This window comes from Pelodiscus sinensis, chromosome 5, assembly GCF_052426305.1.
Source record: "Pelodiscus sinensis isolate ZL-2025 chromosome 5, ASM5242630v1, whole genome shotgun sequence".
Lineage (NCBI taxonomy): Eukaryota > Metazoa > Chordata > Testudines > Trionychidae > Pelodiscus > Pelodiscus sinensis.
Window position 1 is genome coordinate 11157791 of NC_143056.1, and position 12840 is coordinate 11170630.

At 48.9% G+C, this 12840-nt stretch overlaps 1 protein-coding gene across 3 annotated transcripts in view; it reads right to left on the reverse strand.

Moving 5' to 3' along the window:
- Window positions 1–1609: 1609 nt before the first annotated feature.
- The window catches only part of ARMH4 (armadillo like helical domain containing 4), a 152321-nt gene continuing 141090 nt past the window's right edge, over window positions 1610–12840 (reverse strand). For 2 of the 3 annotated variants that reach the window (XM_075926317.2, XM_075926314.2), the window contains exons 7-8: window positions 10304–10438; window positions 1610–10069 (exon numbers count right to left, since the gene is read on the reverse strand). In XM_075926317.2, coding sequence (XP_075782432.2) covers window positions 10001–10069; window positions 10304–10438 — 204 coding nt within the window. In that variant the 3' untranslated portion in view covers window positions 1610–10000. The remainder of the gene's footprint in view (window positions 10070–10303; window positions 10439–12840) is intronic. The other variant, XM_089778318.1, reaches the window with a different exon arrangement.

A 12840-nucleotide genomic window follows, 5' to 3' on the forward strand; every position in this document is an offset into this window, starting at 1 on the left:
CAGAAAGACTAGCAGCCCATACCTTTAAATCTCTGCCTTGGTTTCCCCACCTGTAAAATGGGGATAACAATTCCTAGCTGTTCAGTCCAGCAGAGGCTGGTTCCAACCCCCTTAAAGGGCCAACCACTCCGGGACAAAGAGACTTGAACAAAACCAAAAGGGGGAACTCAGAAATGCCTTGTTCCCAAGCCAGTAACAAAGACATGAGGATACCTATCAAAAAAGAGATTCAGAATTAGGGGGGAGGGGATTCTCACTGAAGTTTAGCAAAAGCTGGAAAAAAAACCTCTACACAATTTCATGTTTTCATCAGAACAAAAACCATGAGAATGGAAAACGTTTCAATTTTCTGCTTCTGAAAACTAAAAAATATTGGCAAGGTGGACCAAAAAAAATGGTTTTCCTGAAAAAAACTGAATTTTTTTGTTGACATGGACCATTCTAAGGAACTGGCTTTTTGCGGGGTGGTGGTGCAGAAACATCAGATGTAATTGTTAATAAAATCCTGCAGAGGGCCAATGTAGGTGCCACACAGTGATTTTTAGCCATTATGATTTAAGACTTTAAGCAATGTTGACCATTTTTGCATATGCAACTCATGGGATACACTCAGGGTATGTCTACACTACCCCGCTAGTTCGAACTAGCGGGGTAATGTATGCATACCGCACTTGCTAATGAAGCCCGGGATTTGAATTTCCCGGGCTTCATTAGCATAAGCGGGGAGCCGCCATTTTTAAATCCCCGCTGCTTCGAACCCCGTGTAGCGCGGCTACACGGGGCTCGAACTAGGTAGTTCGGACTAGGGTGCCTATTCCGAACTACCGGTACACCTCGTTTCACGAGGAGTACCGGTAGTTCGGAATAGGACCCTAGTCCGAACTACCTAGTTCGAGCCCCGTGTAGCCGCGCTACACGGGGTTCGAAGCAGCGGGGATTTAAAAATGGCGGCTCCCCGCTTATGCTAATGAAGCCCGGGAAATTCAAATCCCGGGCTTCATTAGCAAGTGCGGTATGCATACATTACCCCGCTAGTTCGAACTAGCGGGGTAGTGTAGACATACCCTCAGACATTAGGGTAGTTTACAAACAAAGACATATGTATACTCCAGCCTTTGACCTGCGCTTGCAATATTGCATGCCCAATAGCATACATGTTTGAAAAATATGGTCAACGTTTTTTACTTTAAAATGCTTTCCATTCCTCTATCATTTGCACAATGTGAAGTTTTAATCTAATAACCATCTGCACACCTTTTTTTCTTTGTTTTCTTTATGAAATATTTGTAGAACCTATGTCTGGATCTTCTGGAAAACAGCACCAATATCACAATCCAGTCCCAGAGAGAATTTTGTAGGGGCCCCTAAAAGATGCAAACAAATCAGTCAAGAAAGAAGAGAAAAACTAGGACCTTAAAAACGATGTAACTATTAATGTGAACGCCAATGAAAGAGACAAACCATAAATCAAGGATGCAAGTCAAATAAAGTTAGCTATGATGGACAGCTTTTATTTTCTGATATTTTAATTTAACAAAGTGCTACATTCCATTGTTACAGTAAGAGTAGTAAGTCTTGTTCAGAATAGAAAACCACAATAAAACACCAGGGACTGCTGCTAGCATTTTATGGAAGCCGTGCAGTCCAAAAAAAAATATTCTAATAGAAGGTGAACATCCGGCATGAGAGACATTTTAAAATGAGCAGCTGTACAGTGAAGGTACATTTTGTCATGACAAAAACTGCACATCAAGCAGGCCTGTTCCTCCCCTTTGAGACAAAACATTAACCAGAGACACTCTTTTGTGATGCCGACAATACATTGTGGCTTGTGCTAGAATGAAATTCCTAACCAGGCATCCTCTGATTAACAGAGGCAAACTACGTGCCTTGTGCCAAGCAAAGGGATTATTATAGCTGCTGCACAGGAGCCATTGCACAGTAGTTACAAGTGGGCCAGTGGTTTTTCAGGATATACCAGTTTTCAGAAGCTGATGGTCCACTGCTGCAGACCAGAAACAAATGCAGTTGTTAAATTTGTTTTAAAGAAGTGGCTTGTTTTAATCCATAAGTACAAAAAAAATCAAGAAAGCCTCAAGAGATGGGAGACCTCCGCTCTTCCAGAGAGTGGCCAGATGTCCTGATAGCCAAGGCTTTGTCTTATAGACAGGCCTGCCGACAGGGGGGAAAGAGGTCAGTTGCACTGGGGCCTCGTGGTTGAATGGGGCCAGGTGGTAGCGGTGGTACTTGGAGCCCCGAGCCCTTTCAATCATCACAGGAGCACTGCGTGGCATGCTCTGGGTGGCTTTAGGAAGAGGAGACACCATGCAGCACACTACAGGCAGCATTGGGGGAAGGGGCCCCACGTTCCAGGCAGCATCAAGGGTCGGCTGCCCTCAGCCCCGGCTCATCCGTCTGAGGCCCCGCCCCTTCCAGGAGTGTGGAGCGTCCCCCCCCCCCCCCCCCGATCTTGCTCCTGGGCCTAGTAAGGCTGTCGACTCGCCTGTTAACCTGCAGCCCCTGCCTTGATTGTTCACACTTGCTATCTGGTCACCCTACTCTGGCAGGACATGATTCCCACTTAGCCTGCGTCTCCATTATTGCAAGTGGACTTGTTGCACTCTGGGAAGTAATTTTAAAGGGCCTGATGCAAAGTCCTCTGAAGTCTGTCTGCCTTTGGGTCAGGCCCGGAAGCAGGGGTCTCAAACTTGTGGCCCATGGGCCATCTATGGGCTGGAACATATTCTCAATGCAGCCAGGGAGACTCAGCAGCTGGGAGGGGTGGGGTGCGCCAATACCCGTCCCCCAAGCCTTTCCCCTTCCTGCCACCACCCTGCCCTCCCCCTGCATTGCACCCCATGCCCTGAGGCATGCAGCCGTGGGGATTCTTCCACTCCACAGGCAGCCTTTATTTTAATTTCTTGTGAGCTAAGCTGCAATAAAGAAAGAAAAGACGTTGCTGAGTGTCCATCAGTAGCGTTTCCCAAACTATGGCTTTATTAGCACAGGGAAAGGCCGGGGTGGCTCACTCAGCTTTTCCAAACTGGCAAGCTTTCGCCCCATCCGAGGAGCCCGGACTGTGCTTCCAGCAGCGTTATTTACATGCCTAGCACCAGTCCCGCCCCTCACTTCCTCCTCTCCTGCCAAAAATCATTACAGGCTACAAAAGGGGGTGTGTGTGGAAATTGCATTTCTTTTTATCTCGGTCAGTTACTGCACAGAGCTCACACGGCCGTTTCCCCTCACAACCGGTCACTAGCAGCCGCACAGTGCAGAGACTGTCATTGCAGAAAGTCCTGCTGACTCCCTGCCTTTTGGGTCCCACCGAGCCATCCAGAATGTCATTACTCTCACCGCCCCCAGCAGCTCACATTCCCAATACCACCATCACTCTGGCAAAAAGACTGCAGCAGGAAGGGCACCTGAATCATAAGCCCTTGTAGCAAAGGCCTGGTACGAGGCAGGACCAGCTCACAGAATGTGACGAGAACAGGGCTGATATTGCAGAGACACACTTTCTTCAGGGCTAGTTATGAAGTATTTCCGCAAACACAGCCCACTATCAAGTGTATCTCGATATTAAGGATGGTACAAAACATTCCCCAAGGAGAACACAAACACCTAAAAGATATGGTCAGAAAATGACAGTATATTAAGATGTTTTAATCAAACCCACAAGTACAAGGGATATGTCTACACTACAGGGCTCTGTCTAGACTGGCCAGTTTTTCCGGAAAATCAGCCGCTTTTCCAGAAAAACTTGCTAGCTGTCTAGACTGGCTCCTTGAATTTCCGCAAAAGCATTGACTTCCTACTGTAAGAAATCAGTGCTTTTTGCGGAAATACTATTCTGCTCCCATTCAGGCAAAAGTCCTTTTGCGCAAAACTTTTGTGCAAAAGGGCCAGTGTAGACAGCTCAGATTTGTTTTCCTCAAAAAAGCCCTGATGGCAAAAATGGCGATCGGGGCTTTTTTGCACAAAAGCGCGTCTAGATTGGAACGGACGCTTTTCTGCAAAAAGTGCTTTTGCAGAAAAGCGTCTGTGCCAATCTAGACGCTCTGTTCTGAAAATGCTTTTAACGGAAAACTTTTCCGTTAAAAACATTTCCGGAAAATCATGCCAATCTAGACGTAGCCCAGAGTTTTTTCAGAAAGCGTCCATTTTTCCGAAAAAAACTCATGGAGCATCCACACCTCAACCACTTTTTTGCACACAAAAATTGAAAGAACGGAGGGGTTTTCCCGGCATAGGTATACCTCATTCTACGACGAAGAATGCCTTTTTGCGAAAGAGCTTTTTTGCAAAAAGGTGTGTGTGGATGGGGAAGAGGGGTTTTTTGCGCAAAAAGAGGAAAGAGGAAAAAGCACAGCTGCCCCGGTGGCCATTCTGTCCATAGCAATCAGAGCTTACTTTCGAGAGAGCGTCCATGCAATCTGGATGCTCTCTTTCGCAAAAGCGCATCGCTTTTTCGATGCGCTTTTGCAGTGTGGACACACTCTTGTGCAAGACATTTTTGTGGAAGATCTCTTTCAATAAAAGCTTCTTGCACGAGAAGCCTTCAGTCTAGACATAGCCAAGGTGATGAGTGATAACTAATCATTTCAGAAAGCAGTAGCTATGTCAGAGGGACAGTACTGACTTGTTTGTCTCAGAACAGAAATGTGTCTCAAGCTACATCTAGACTGCAGGCTTCTTTCAAAAGAATCTTTTCCGGAAGAGATTTTCCGGAAAAACTTCTTCCGAAAGAGAAGAAGCGTATCGAAAAAGCGATCTGCTTTTTCAAAAGAGAGCATCCAATCAATATGGACACTATCTCACATTTAAGTTGTGATTACTGTGGACGGAGTGGCCACCAGGGCACCTGTGCTTTTTTCCATGAGGCTTCTTCTTTCGAAAGAACCCCTCTTCCCCATCCACACACGCCTTATTCCGAAAGAGCTCTTTTGGAAAAAAGGCTTCTTCCTCACAGAAAAAGGTTTACCGCTGTCAGAAAAAACCCTCATTCTTTTGACTTTCTGTCGAAGGAACGCAATTACAGTGTGGACATAAGTGTAGTTTTCCCAGAAAAACCGCCGTTTATCTGGAAAAACTCTGCAGTATAGACATACCCTCAGGGGAAGTATCGGTATTTGTCTGGTCTAGGGGTGACAAATTTGAGCTGGTCCAGTGTTATGGACATACATCTATTAGTGATCTGATAGTCTTCAGAATATTGATGCCATGATCATCAACACTCAACATGGCCAGGTGCCTTCATCCCATCATGGATCTTGTGGTCATTGGCCGGTTTACTTAAGGTCTGCCATGCCAGCTGTCTGTGCAGGGCTTGGGCAGAACACAGAGGGAACACACATACAGCCCAACAGCTATCAACCTCGAACTGAGCCTCGTTACTAACCTTGCTACTCCTAAGTCAGTGACACTCACTCCTCCAGAATGGCTCATGCCCTGAGCCCACACATACTTCTTGCACCTCCCCCTTTAAGGCAGAAGAAGAGTTTCCACCAATATCTTGCCATTGCCTGTGTACTCTCTTGCTCCGAGCCTGCTAGAAGCCGATTCTGGAGAAGAAAACATTAAGTTGAGCTGGGGTGAAAGCCACTCTGCTGAAGGCTTTGCTTCCACCATAACTTGACCATAAGCCCTGGCATCTCCTCCAACGGCCCAAAGGAAGAGACCGCCACATAACCAGAAGCCCCCCAGGCTGAGGCAGGCAACTATCCAGCAAAGCGCCTCGTTTTGTTAATGGAGCCACAGCCCCCAAATCATCGCCCACCCTCCAAACCACTTCAGAGAGCGAAGAAAAGAGCAGCGCATTGCTGCCAGGGGGAGATGCTTTTCCTAGCTAGGACTAATCCCTAGCTCTGAGGGAAAGAGGCTTTCCCCATGTGTTGTGAGGAGAGCCAACTTTGCATTTAAATCACTGTGATATGTTTCCAGGAGCAGGATCCTTGAGATCCAGATCGCAAGGACAGAGGCACCTGGGAGCAGCAGCCAGAGGCAGAGCAGGCAACATAAACAGCTGCCAGGGGATCTGAGACTGCCTTGTAAGGCAGGAGGACCAAAGACTCAGGGGTGGAAGACAAGAGTCCACCAGGAGGTGTGGGAAAGTCTGTCCCCGTAGGGTGCTGGGTGGAAGTCACTCTGCAGGGGGACACCAACATTTATCTGGAACTGGCTCCGTTTTGCCGTCGTCCATCCCAATTTTCCATGTGATCACCGAGAATCCCTGACTGACCAGACGGAGTTGCCAGGTTGGACGACTCATCAACAGGCCCATTTCAAACACTGCTGGCCCCTTCTTGCACTCTCAAGAGACACCACCCTCATGGGAAGGCCATACTGCAATGTACCTCGGGTTAGGCGCGCAAACCCCACTGCTTCTTGTCACTAAACACCTCAGCTCTGCAGGACCCGACCTGTCTTTTCCAGGGGGAGCGCTGGCGCTGTCCCAGAGAACGAATCCCATGGGCGGTGGGTGACCCCCTGGCTTGGGGGGGCAAGCCCTCCCAGCCGCCCCAACAGAGACCATGCTCCCCCCACCCGGCCTGCTGTCCCTTGTCCAGACTCCTATTGCTCCCATGCTTCCCCCCCAGGCTGCTGACCCTTGCCCCCTCCCTGCCCCAGAGTCACACCCCCAACCTACCCCAGCCCTGAAGCTCCGGAGATACAGTGGGCAGCGTGGCCGTAGCCTCCCCCAGCCCCGGAGCTCCTGGGAGCCAGTGGGTGGCATGGCCCCAGCTTCGGTGCTCCAGCACCCGGTGTGGCCTCAGTCGGCCCCAGGGCATGGAGCTCCGGAGAGCTGGCCGGCAGGTATTGCACAGGGCTGAGCATGGACGGGGCCTGGTGAGGCAATTTGGGAAGGCAGTGCCTCCCCCTGCCTGGGATACCCACCGCCCATGTGGGTGAGCTGTTTCCTGCCGTCAGCAGCCAGTCAGATTCTCATGTGCCCAGGCAGAGTCTGATCAACGACAGAATCTACACTCAAATGCGACTGCCCACCCCCCAGCCTGGGGCGGAAGGTACAGGCAGGGGGATAGGGCAAGAGAGGGGGTTTCCCGCATCTCTGGCTGCTGCATCATCCACTCTAGCCACTGCAAGGCTATGTCTACACTGACGTGAGCTTGTGCCAGAAGTATGCAAATAAGGCTAAGCGTGGAATATTGCCGAGCCTCATTTGCATATTTAATGAGCCGCCATTTTGCGGAAGAGGATCTTGCGCTAGGAGCGTCTACATTGCCCCTTTTTGCACAAGAAAAACCCTCTTGCGCAATGCCGTTATTCCTGAAAATAATCAGCGTCGCGACATTGTGCAAGAGGGGTTTTTTTGCACAAGAAGGGGCAGTGTAGATGCTCCTTCTAGCGCAAGAGCCTCTTCTGCAAAAATGGCGGCTCTTTAGGTATGCAAATAAGGCTCGGCAATATTCCACGCTTAGCCTCATTTGCATACTTCTGGGGCAACAACCCATCGGTGAAGACAGAGCCCAAGGCTGCAACTTACACTGGGGAATGCCCACAGCAAGTCTAGGAGCAAGAGAGTGGAAAGGCAGCTTAAGTCCCCTTAGCCGAGCCTTCTCCTGAGGCACACGACTAAGCAGAATCCCCGCTGTCCTGCCACAGCGCTTTGCTGTGTTGCATCTTGGCAAAGAGCCAGCCCTTGTCACCTTTACAAAGAATTCACTCCTGGCCTGTCCATTCCTCACACATGTCTCTGGTACTTCCTCCAGCAACTCAGAGGGACTGAGCTAGGGAAAAGCGCAGTCTGACCTTACTTGACTCGTCTTGTCTCCTCCGCAGCTGTAGTCAAGGTTCCCTGTAATAGGAGCGGTTTCCAACTGGAGGACAAGGATTTTTGCATAAGTGTAAGATGGAGGCAGGATGGACCCAGCACCTCACAACATGCCAGAGCACGGGAAATAAGGAGCCTTAAACAAACAAACAAACAAACAAACAAACAAACAACAAAACATGCCCCATGTACTCCAGGATGAAATAACCAACCAACCAACCAACTCAGCAGTAAAGCTCCTTCTTTCCTGTTCTGTTCCAGACTCGGGCTTTGCTAATTCACTGTGTTTCTTTGAGATCAGCTGTATGTGTCCATGCTGCTCACACCTGCTGATGGAATAGCCAGTAATGGCCCTTTCCCGCTGCCTCTGACCACACGTACTACAGCCTCGATTGCCTTTCACTTATGGCCCAACACACCCGCCTCGCAATTCTCTAACCCGGCGTTTCTCAAAATGGTGGGTCCTGACCCCCGCGGGGGGTCGCGAGCAACTTAGAAGGGGGTCGCAGTATCACAAAGTTTGAGAACCCCAGCTCTAACCTATCTCTGCCTTCATTCCAGCCTCCGCTGCCTTCCAGCCTGTGACCACGTTCCCAAGCCAATCCCATCCCACTCACGACCACACACGCTGCCGCCCTGGCGGCCTTTCCTGTTTGGCCATATGTATCCCAGCCTCAACTTCCTTCCCGGGGCCTTTGCTCTCTATGACTACATGTACCCCAGCCATGGCTGCCTAACCACCGACAGTCGCATGCACGGTAGCCTCCTGCTCAGGGCTGGCCTTACCATGAGGCGAACTGAGGCAGCTGCCTCAGGTGCCAGACTGTGGGGAGGGGCGCCAGTAGGACCCAGAGTGTAGAAAATTGTCTGCTGCGGGTGCGTGTGTATTCTCTCTGCTCTAGATGCACAGAGATGGGGGAGTGCTGTGCTGGAGGAAGGAGGGCACAGGAGACATAACAGGCAGGCAGGAGAAAAGGTGGCATGGGGACATCATTTGAGCTCTCTACCTCAGGTGCCAAAATGTTGTGGGCCAGCCCTGCTCCTGCTGGCACAGCTTCTAGACCTGATCTGAATCAGGTCCAAAAACAAGCAGCCACAAGCGAGCTTCTCTTCAGCACTCAAGAGGAAGAGAGCTCTTTTTGCTCCCTGTCCTGCATCTCACACACACAGTCTGTTTTCCTGATCCATCAGGTGCCAGGACACAGCGACAACATTACACACCTTCCACGGGCCACAGATGTCTGCAACGTTACAACGGTTAGTTACCAATTGAGAAAAGAGAGAGACAAATTATTATTTCTCCAACTCCGCTAAGCAGGCAGAGCCCTGCACCCTAAGTATGTCACGCCAAGCAAACAAACAAACAAGGCCCTTATGGTGAAAACTCTCTAGCCTGTCTTTTCTCGTTCTTTTGCCTGCTTGATATTCAAATGGCACACTGAATAAAAGCTAAGAGATTCGTGCAAAGAGCACCTTAGCATTTGTCAGTGTGCATGTGGTGGCATTTGTTGTGCTGTTATAATGCTGGTGAAGACGGCTCTGAATATTTAGGCAGTGAATCATGCTTTGTTGCCATTTCCATATGTTTTCCCTAAACATGAAACACAGTTGAAGGGTGGGATTTTAAAGGACAAGGGAAATTGGGGCAAGCAATATACAAATGAGTCTATTATTATGTCTATAATTGGACTGTACTTTGGCATCTCCCTGTTGGCGAGGGAGGTGGTTCAAGGGTGTAGTTTGTTAATTAAGCAGAACAGCTAATTTTAGCACTGACAAACTAGCTCCAGTAATGTAACATTTACAGTTAACTACTTGGACAAAAGTCATTCTTGGTGAAGGTTTCCATCCTGAAATCAGGTGACAGCAATAATTATGATTAGTTACCATCAGCTGGAACAAAAATATTACACTGTGATAAAAACAAAGCAATCATCCGTAAGTATCAGCACCAGCTGTAACGATACGTATTCTGCATTTCAATGAGGTGCCCTGTGTGAATGTGCAATCTCACTACAGTATAAAAACAAACATCATTGCGCATTACATTTAGAATACAACATGCCTGTTTTGCCAGGGTGTCAAAACCACTACACAGTGGTGTGCGGTGGCTGATAGCAGAGATGCAGCACAAACGCCTCCTTTTTTGCTCCCCTCTTTTTCCCCTGCCCCCAAAAGTCACTGGATGTCACAACAGCTCTGAGGTCCGACTCAAAATTCATCTTCAGAGCTATCGGCTAAGAGCATTACTCGATCCTGCATGCTGTTAAATTCCCTCTGCTAAAGAAGAAAAAAAGAAACGTTACACAGATTCCGTTACATGGGCAAAAAGTTTGAATTCCTCCTTCACCTGCCCTTCCCCACTTGAATTAATATAATCTAAGTGCATCTTTTCCATTTCAACCCAAACACAAAGGTGCTCCATAATTTGCTTGTAGTCACTGACTGAACCAAACATGGGAATAGGAGGGTGGTCAGGAGAGCAGAGCTGGGTTTTCTTTACAGTGGCTGTACCTTTCTTTTATGCCTCTTGGAGCCGTTTCTCCTTCGGCGATTCATGATCTTAATGCTGTAGAGCGCTCCCAGGATAAACAGAGCTCCAGCTATACCGACCCCCACAGGAACCAGCATCCCAGACATGTATCCTGCCTACACAAAAAGGAGAGCATCACAGCCAGAGACAACCAGCGCAGGGTGGTTCCTTTCCCATTAACCTATGACTGCTGTGTATTTCTACACTGTATTATACGATATGTCCCAAAGCACAACAAAACACCCTTGAAAAAAGTGGGAAGGGATCATCGCTATTTATTATACCACCTCACTCTTGTATGAGTCCCCTCATCTGTAACTCTCCAAGGGTATGTCTACACCACAGCACTAATTTGAACTAACTTAATTTGAATTAGTTAATTCGAACTAAGCTAATTCGAACTAGTGCATCTAGACCTAAAAACTAGTTCAAACTAGCATTTTGCTAATTCGAACTAGCATATCCACATTGAGTGGACCCTGAAGCGGGGTTAAGGATGGCCGGAAGCAGTGCCGGCAGGGCATCAGATTAGGACTTAGAGTGTGGAGCTGCTGTCTCAGGCTAGCCGAGGGCTGTGCATAAAGGGACCCAACCCCCACCCCGAACAGACAGTTCTCAGGGGTTCCCCACTTGTCAAACTCGATGAGGGACAGCAAAGCAGTCCTGGTTTGGAGTGCCCTGAATGCCCACACTCGGCACATCACAGCACTCGGCCATCAGCCCGGCTGCACTTGCCGCAGGCTGCCATCCGGGAGGGGGCCAATCAGGGGGCTGCAGGAGAGCTTCCACCCCGAGGAGCCCACAGAGCCACCCCAGTCCTCCCCATCGGGGTTGCATACCCCATTCCTCCCTCACCTCCTTCCACTTACCTTTCCCTAGCCCCCCTTCCTGATGTACAAAATAAAGATAACGTGTGTTCAAAAATAGAAACTCTCTTTATTGAACAAAACTCGGGGAGACTGGGAAAAGGAGGTGGGAGAGGGGAAGAGAGAGGGTGAGAGAGGGGAGGGCAACTAAAATGATCAGGGGTTGGGAACAGGTCCCATATGAAGAGAGGCTAAAGAGACTGGCACTTTTCAGCTTAGAAAAGAGGAGACTGAGGGGGGGGATATGATAGAGGTCTATAAAAGCATGAGTGGTTTGGAGAGGGTGCATAAAGAAAAGTTCTTCATTAGTTCCCATAATAGAAGGACTAGAGGACACCAAATGAAATGAATGGGTAGCAGGCTTCAAACTAGTAACAGAAAGTTGTTCTTCACAAAGCAAATAGTCAACCTGTAGAACTCCTTGCTGCAGGAGGCTGTGAAGGCTAGAACTATAACAGAGTTTAAAGAGAAGTTAGATAAATTCATGGAGGTTGGGTCCATGGAGTGGTATTAGCCAGGGGGTAGAAATGGTGTCCCTGGCCTCTGTTTGTGGAAGGCTGGAGATGGATAGCACGAGACAAATGACTTGGTCATTGTCTTTGGTCCATCCCCTCCAGGGTACCTACTGGCCACTGTCGGCAGACAGGCTACTGGGCTAGATGGACCTTTGGTCTGACCCAGTAGGGCCGTTCTTATGTTTTTATGTTCTAAGCTCAGGGCTCAGGGTCGGGGTGTCACTCAACCACCTTGATTTTCATGCAAACCTGCTCCTGGGTGGCCAGGCTGGCAGCTATCCTGCCCTAGATGGCCACTTTCCTGTGCCTAGTGCGGAGGTCGTGGACGTTGAAGGCTTCCCCCGAAACCTCGATGAGGTCCACGATGTCCGCACTAGACCAGGCAGGTGCCCGCCTCTTGCAGCCCCAGGCAGGCTCCCGGGAGCTGCCAGCCTGGTCCCAGGAAGAGGCAGAGGGCTGGGTGGCAGCGGGTGGCTGGCTGTGCCCAGACTGTGCCCCTTTAGGGGCTCCGGGGCCTGGAGGGGGGCAGACAAGTTTCCCTGGTGGTGCCCAGAGTGGCCACCAGGGCAAACTGGGGAGGGCTAGCCTTCCACTAGTTCGAATTAAGTGGCTACACAGCCCTTAATTCGGACTACTTAATTTGAACTAGGCGTTAGTCCTCGTAGAATGAGGTTTACCTAGTTCGAATTAAGCGCTCCGCTAGTTCGAATTAAGTTCGAACTAGCGGTTTGTATGTGTAGCGCCTATTAAAGTTAATTCGAACTAACGTCTGTTAGTTCGAATTAACTTTGTAGTGTAGACATACCCCAAGTGCTTTATAGGAGAGGTATCAATAACCCTTTAAAAATGTATGGAAACACAGTGAAATAAATGGGCAGATCTGAAGGCTAGACAATTTATCAGCATCCATTTTTTGCATAAGAACATAAAAGCTTCCAGACAGGATCAGACCCAAGATTCATCTATTCAGTGTCCTGGCACCAGAGCTTCCGAGGAGGGTGTAAGAATGCTGCAGCTGAGACGCAATGTGTAACTCAGCCAAGAAGAAAACACCCACTGTGAGAAATGCAGCTAGGGTTCCCTGATTTAAATTCACTATTGATTATAAGCAAATTTGCACTGCCTGGGAATTTATAA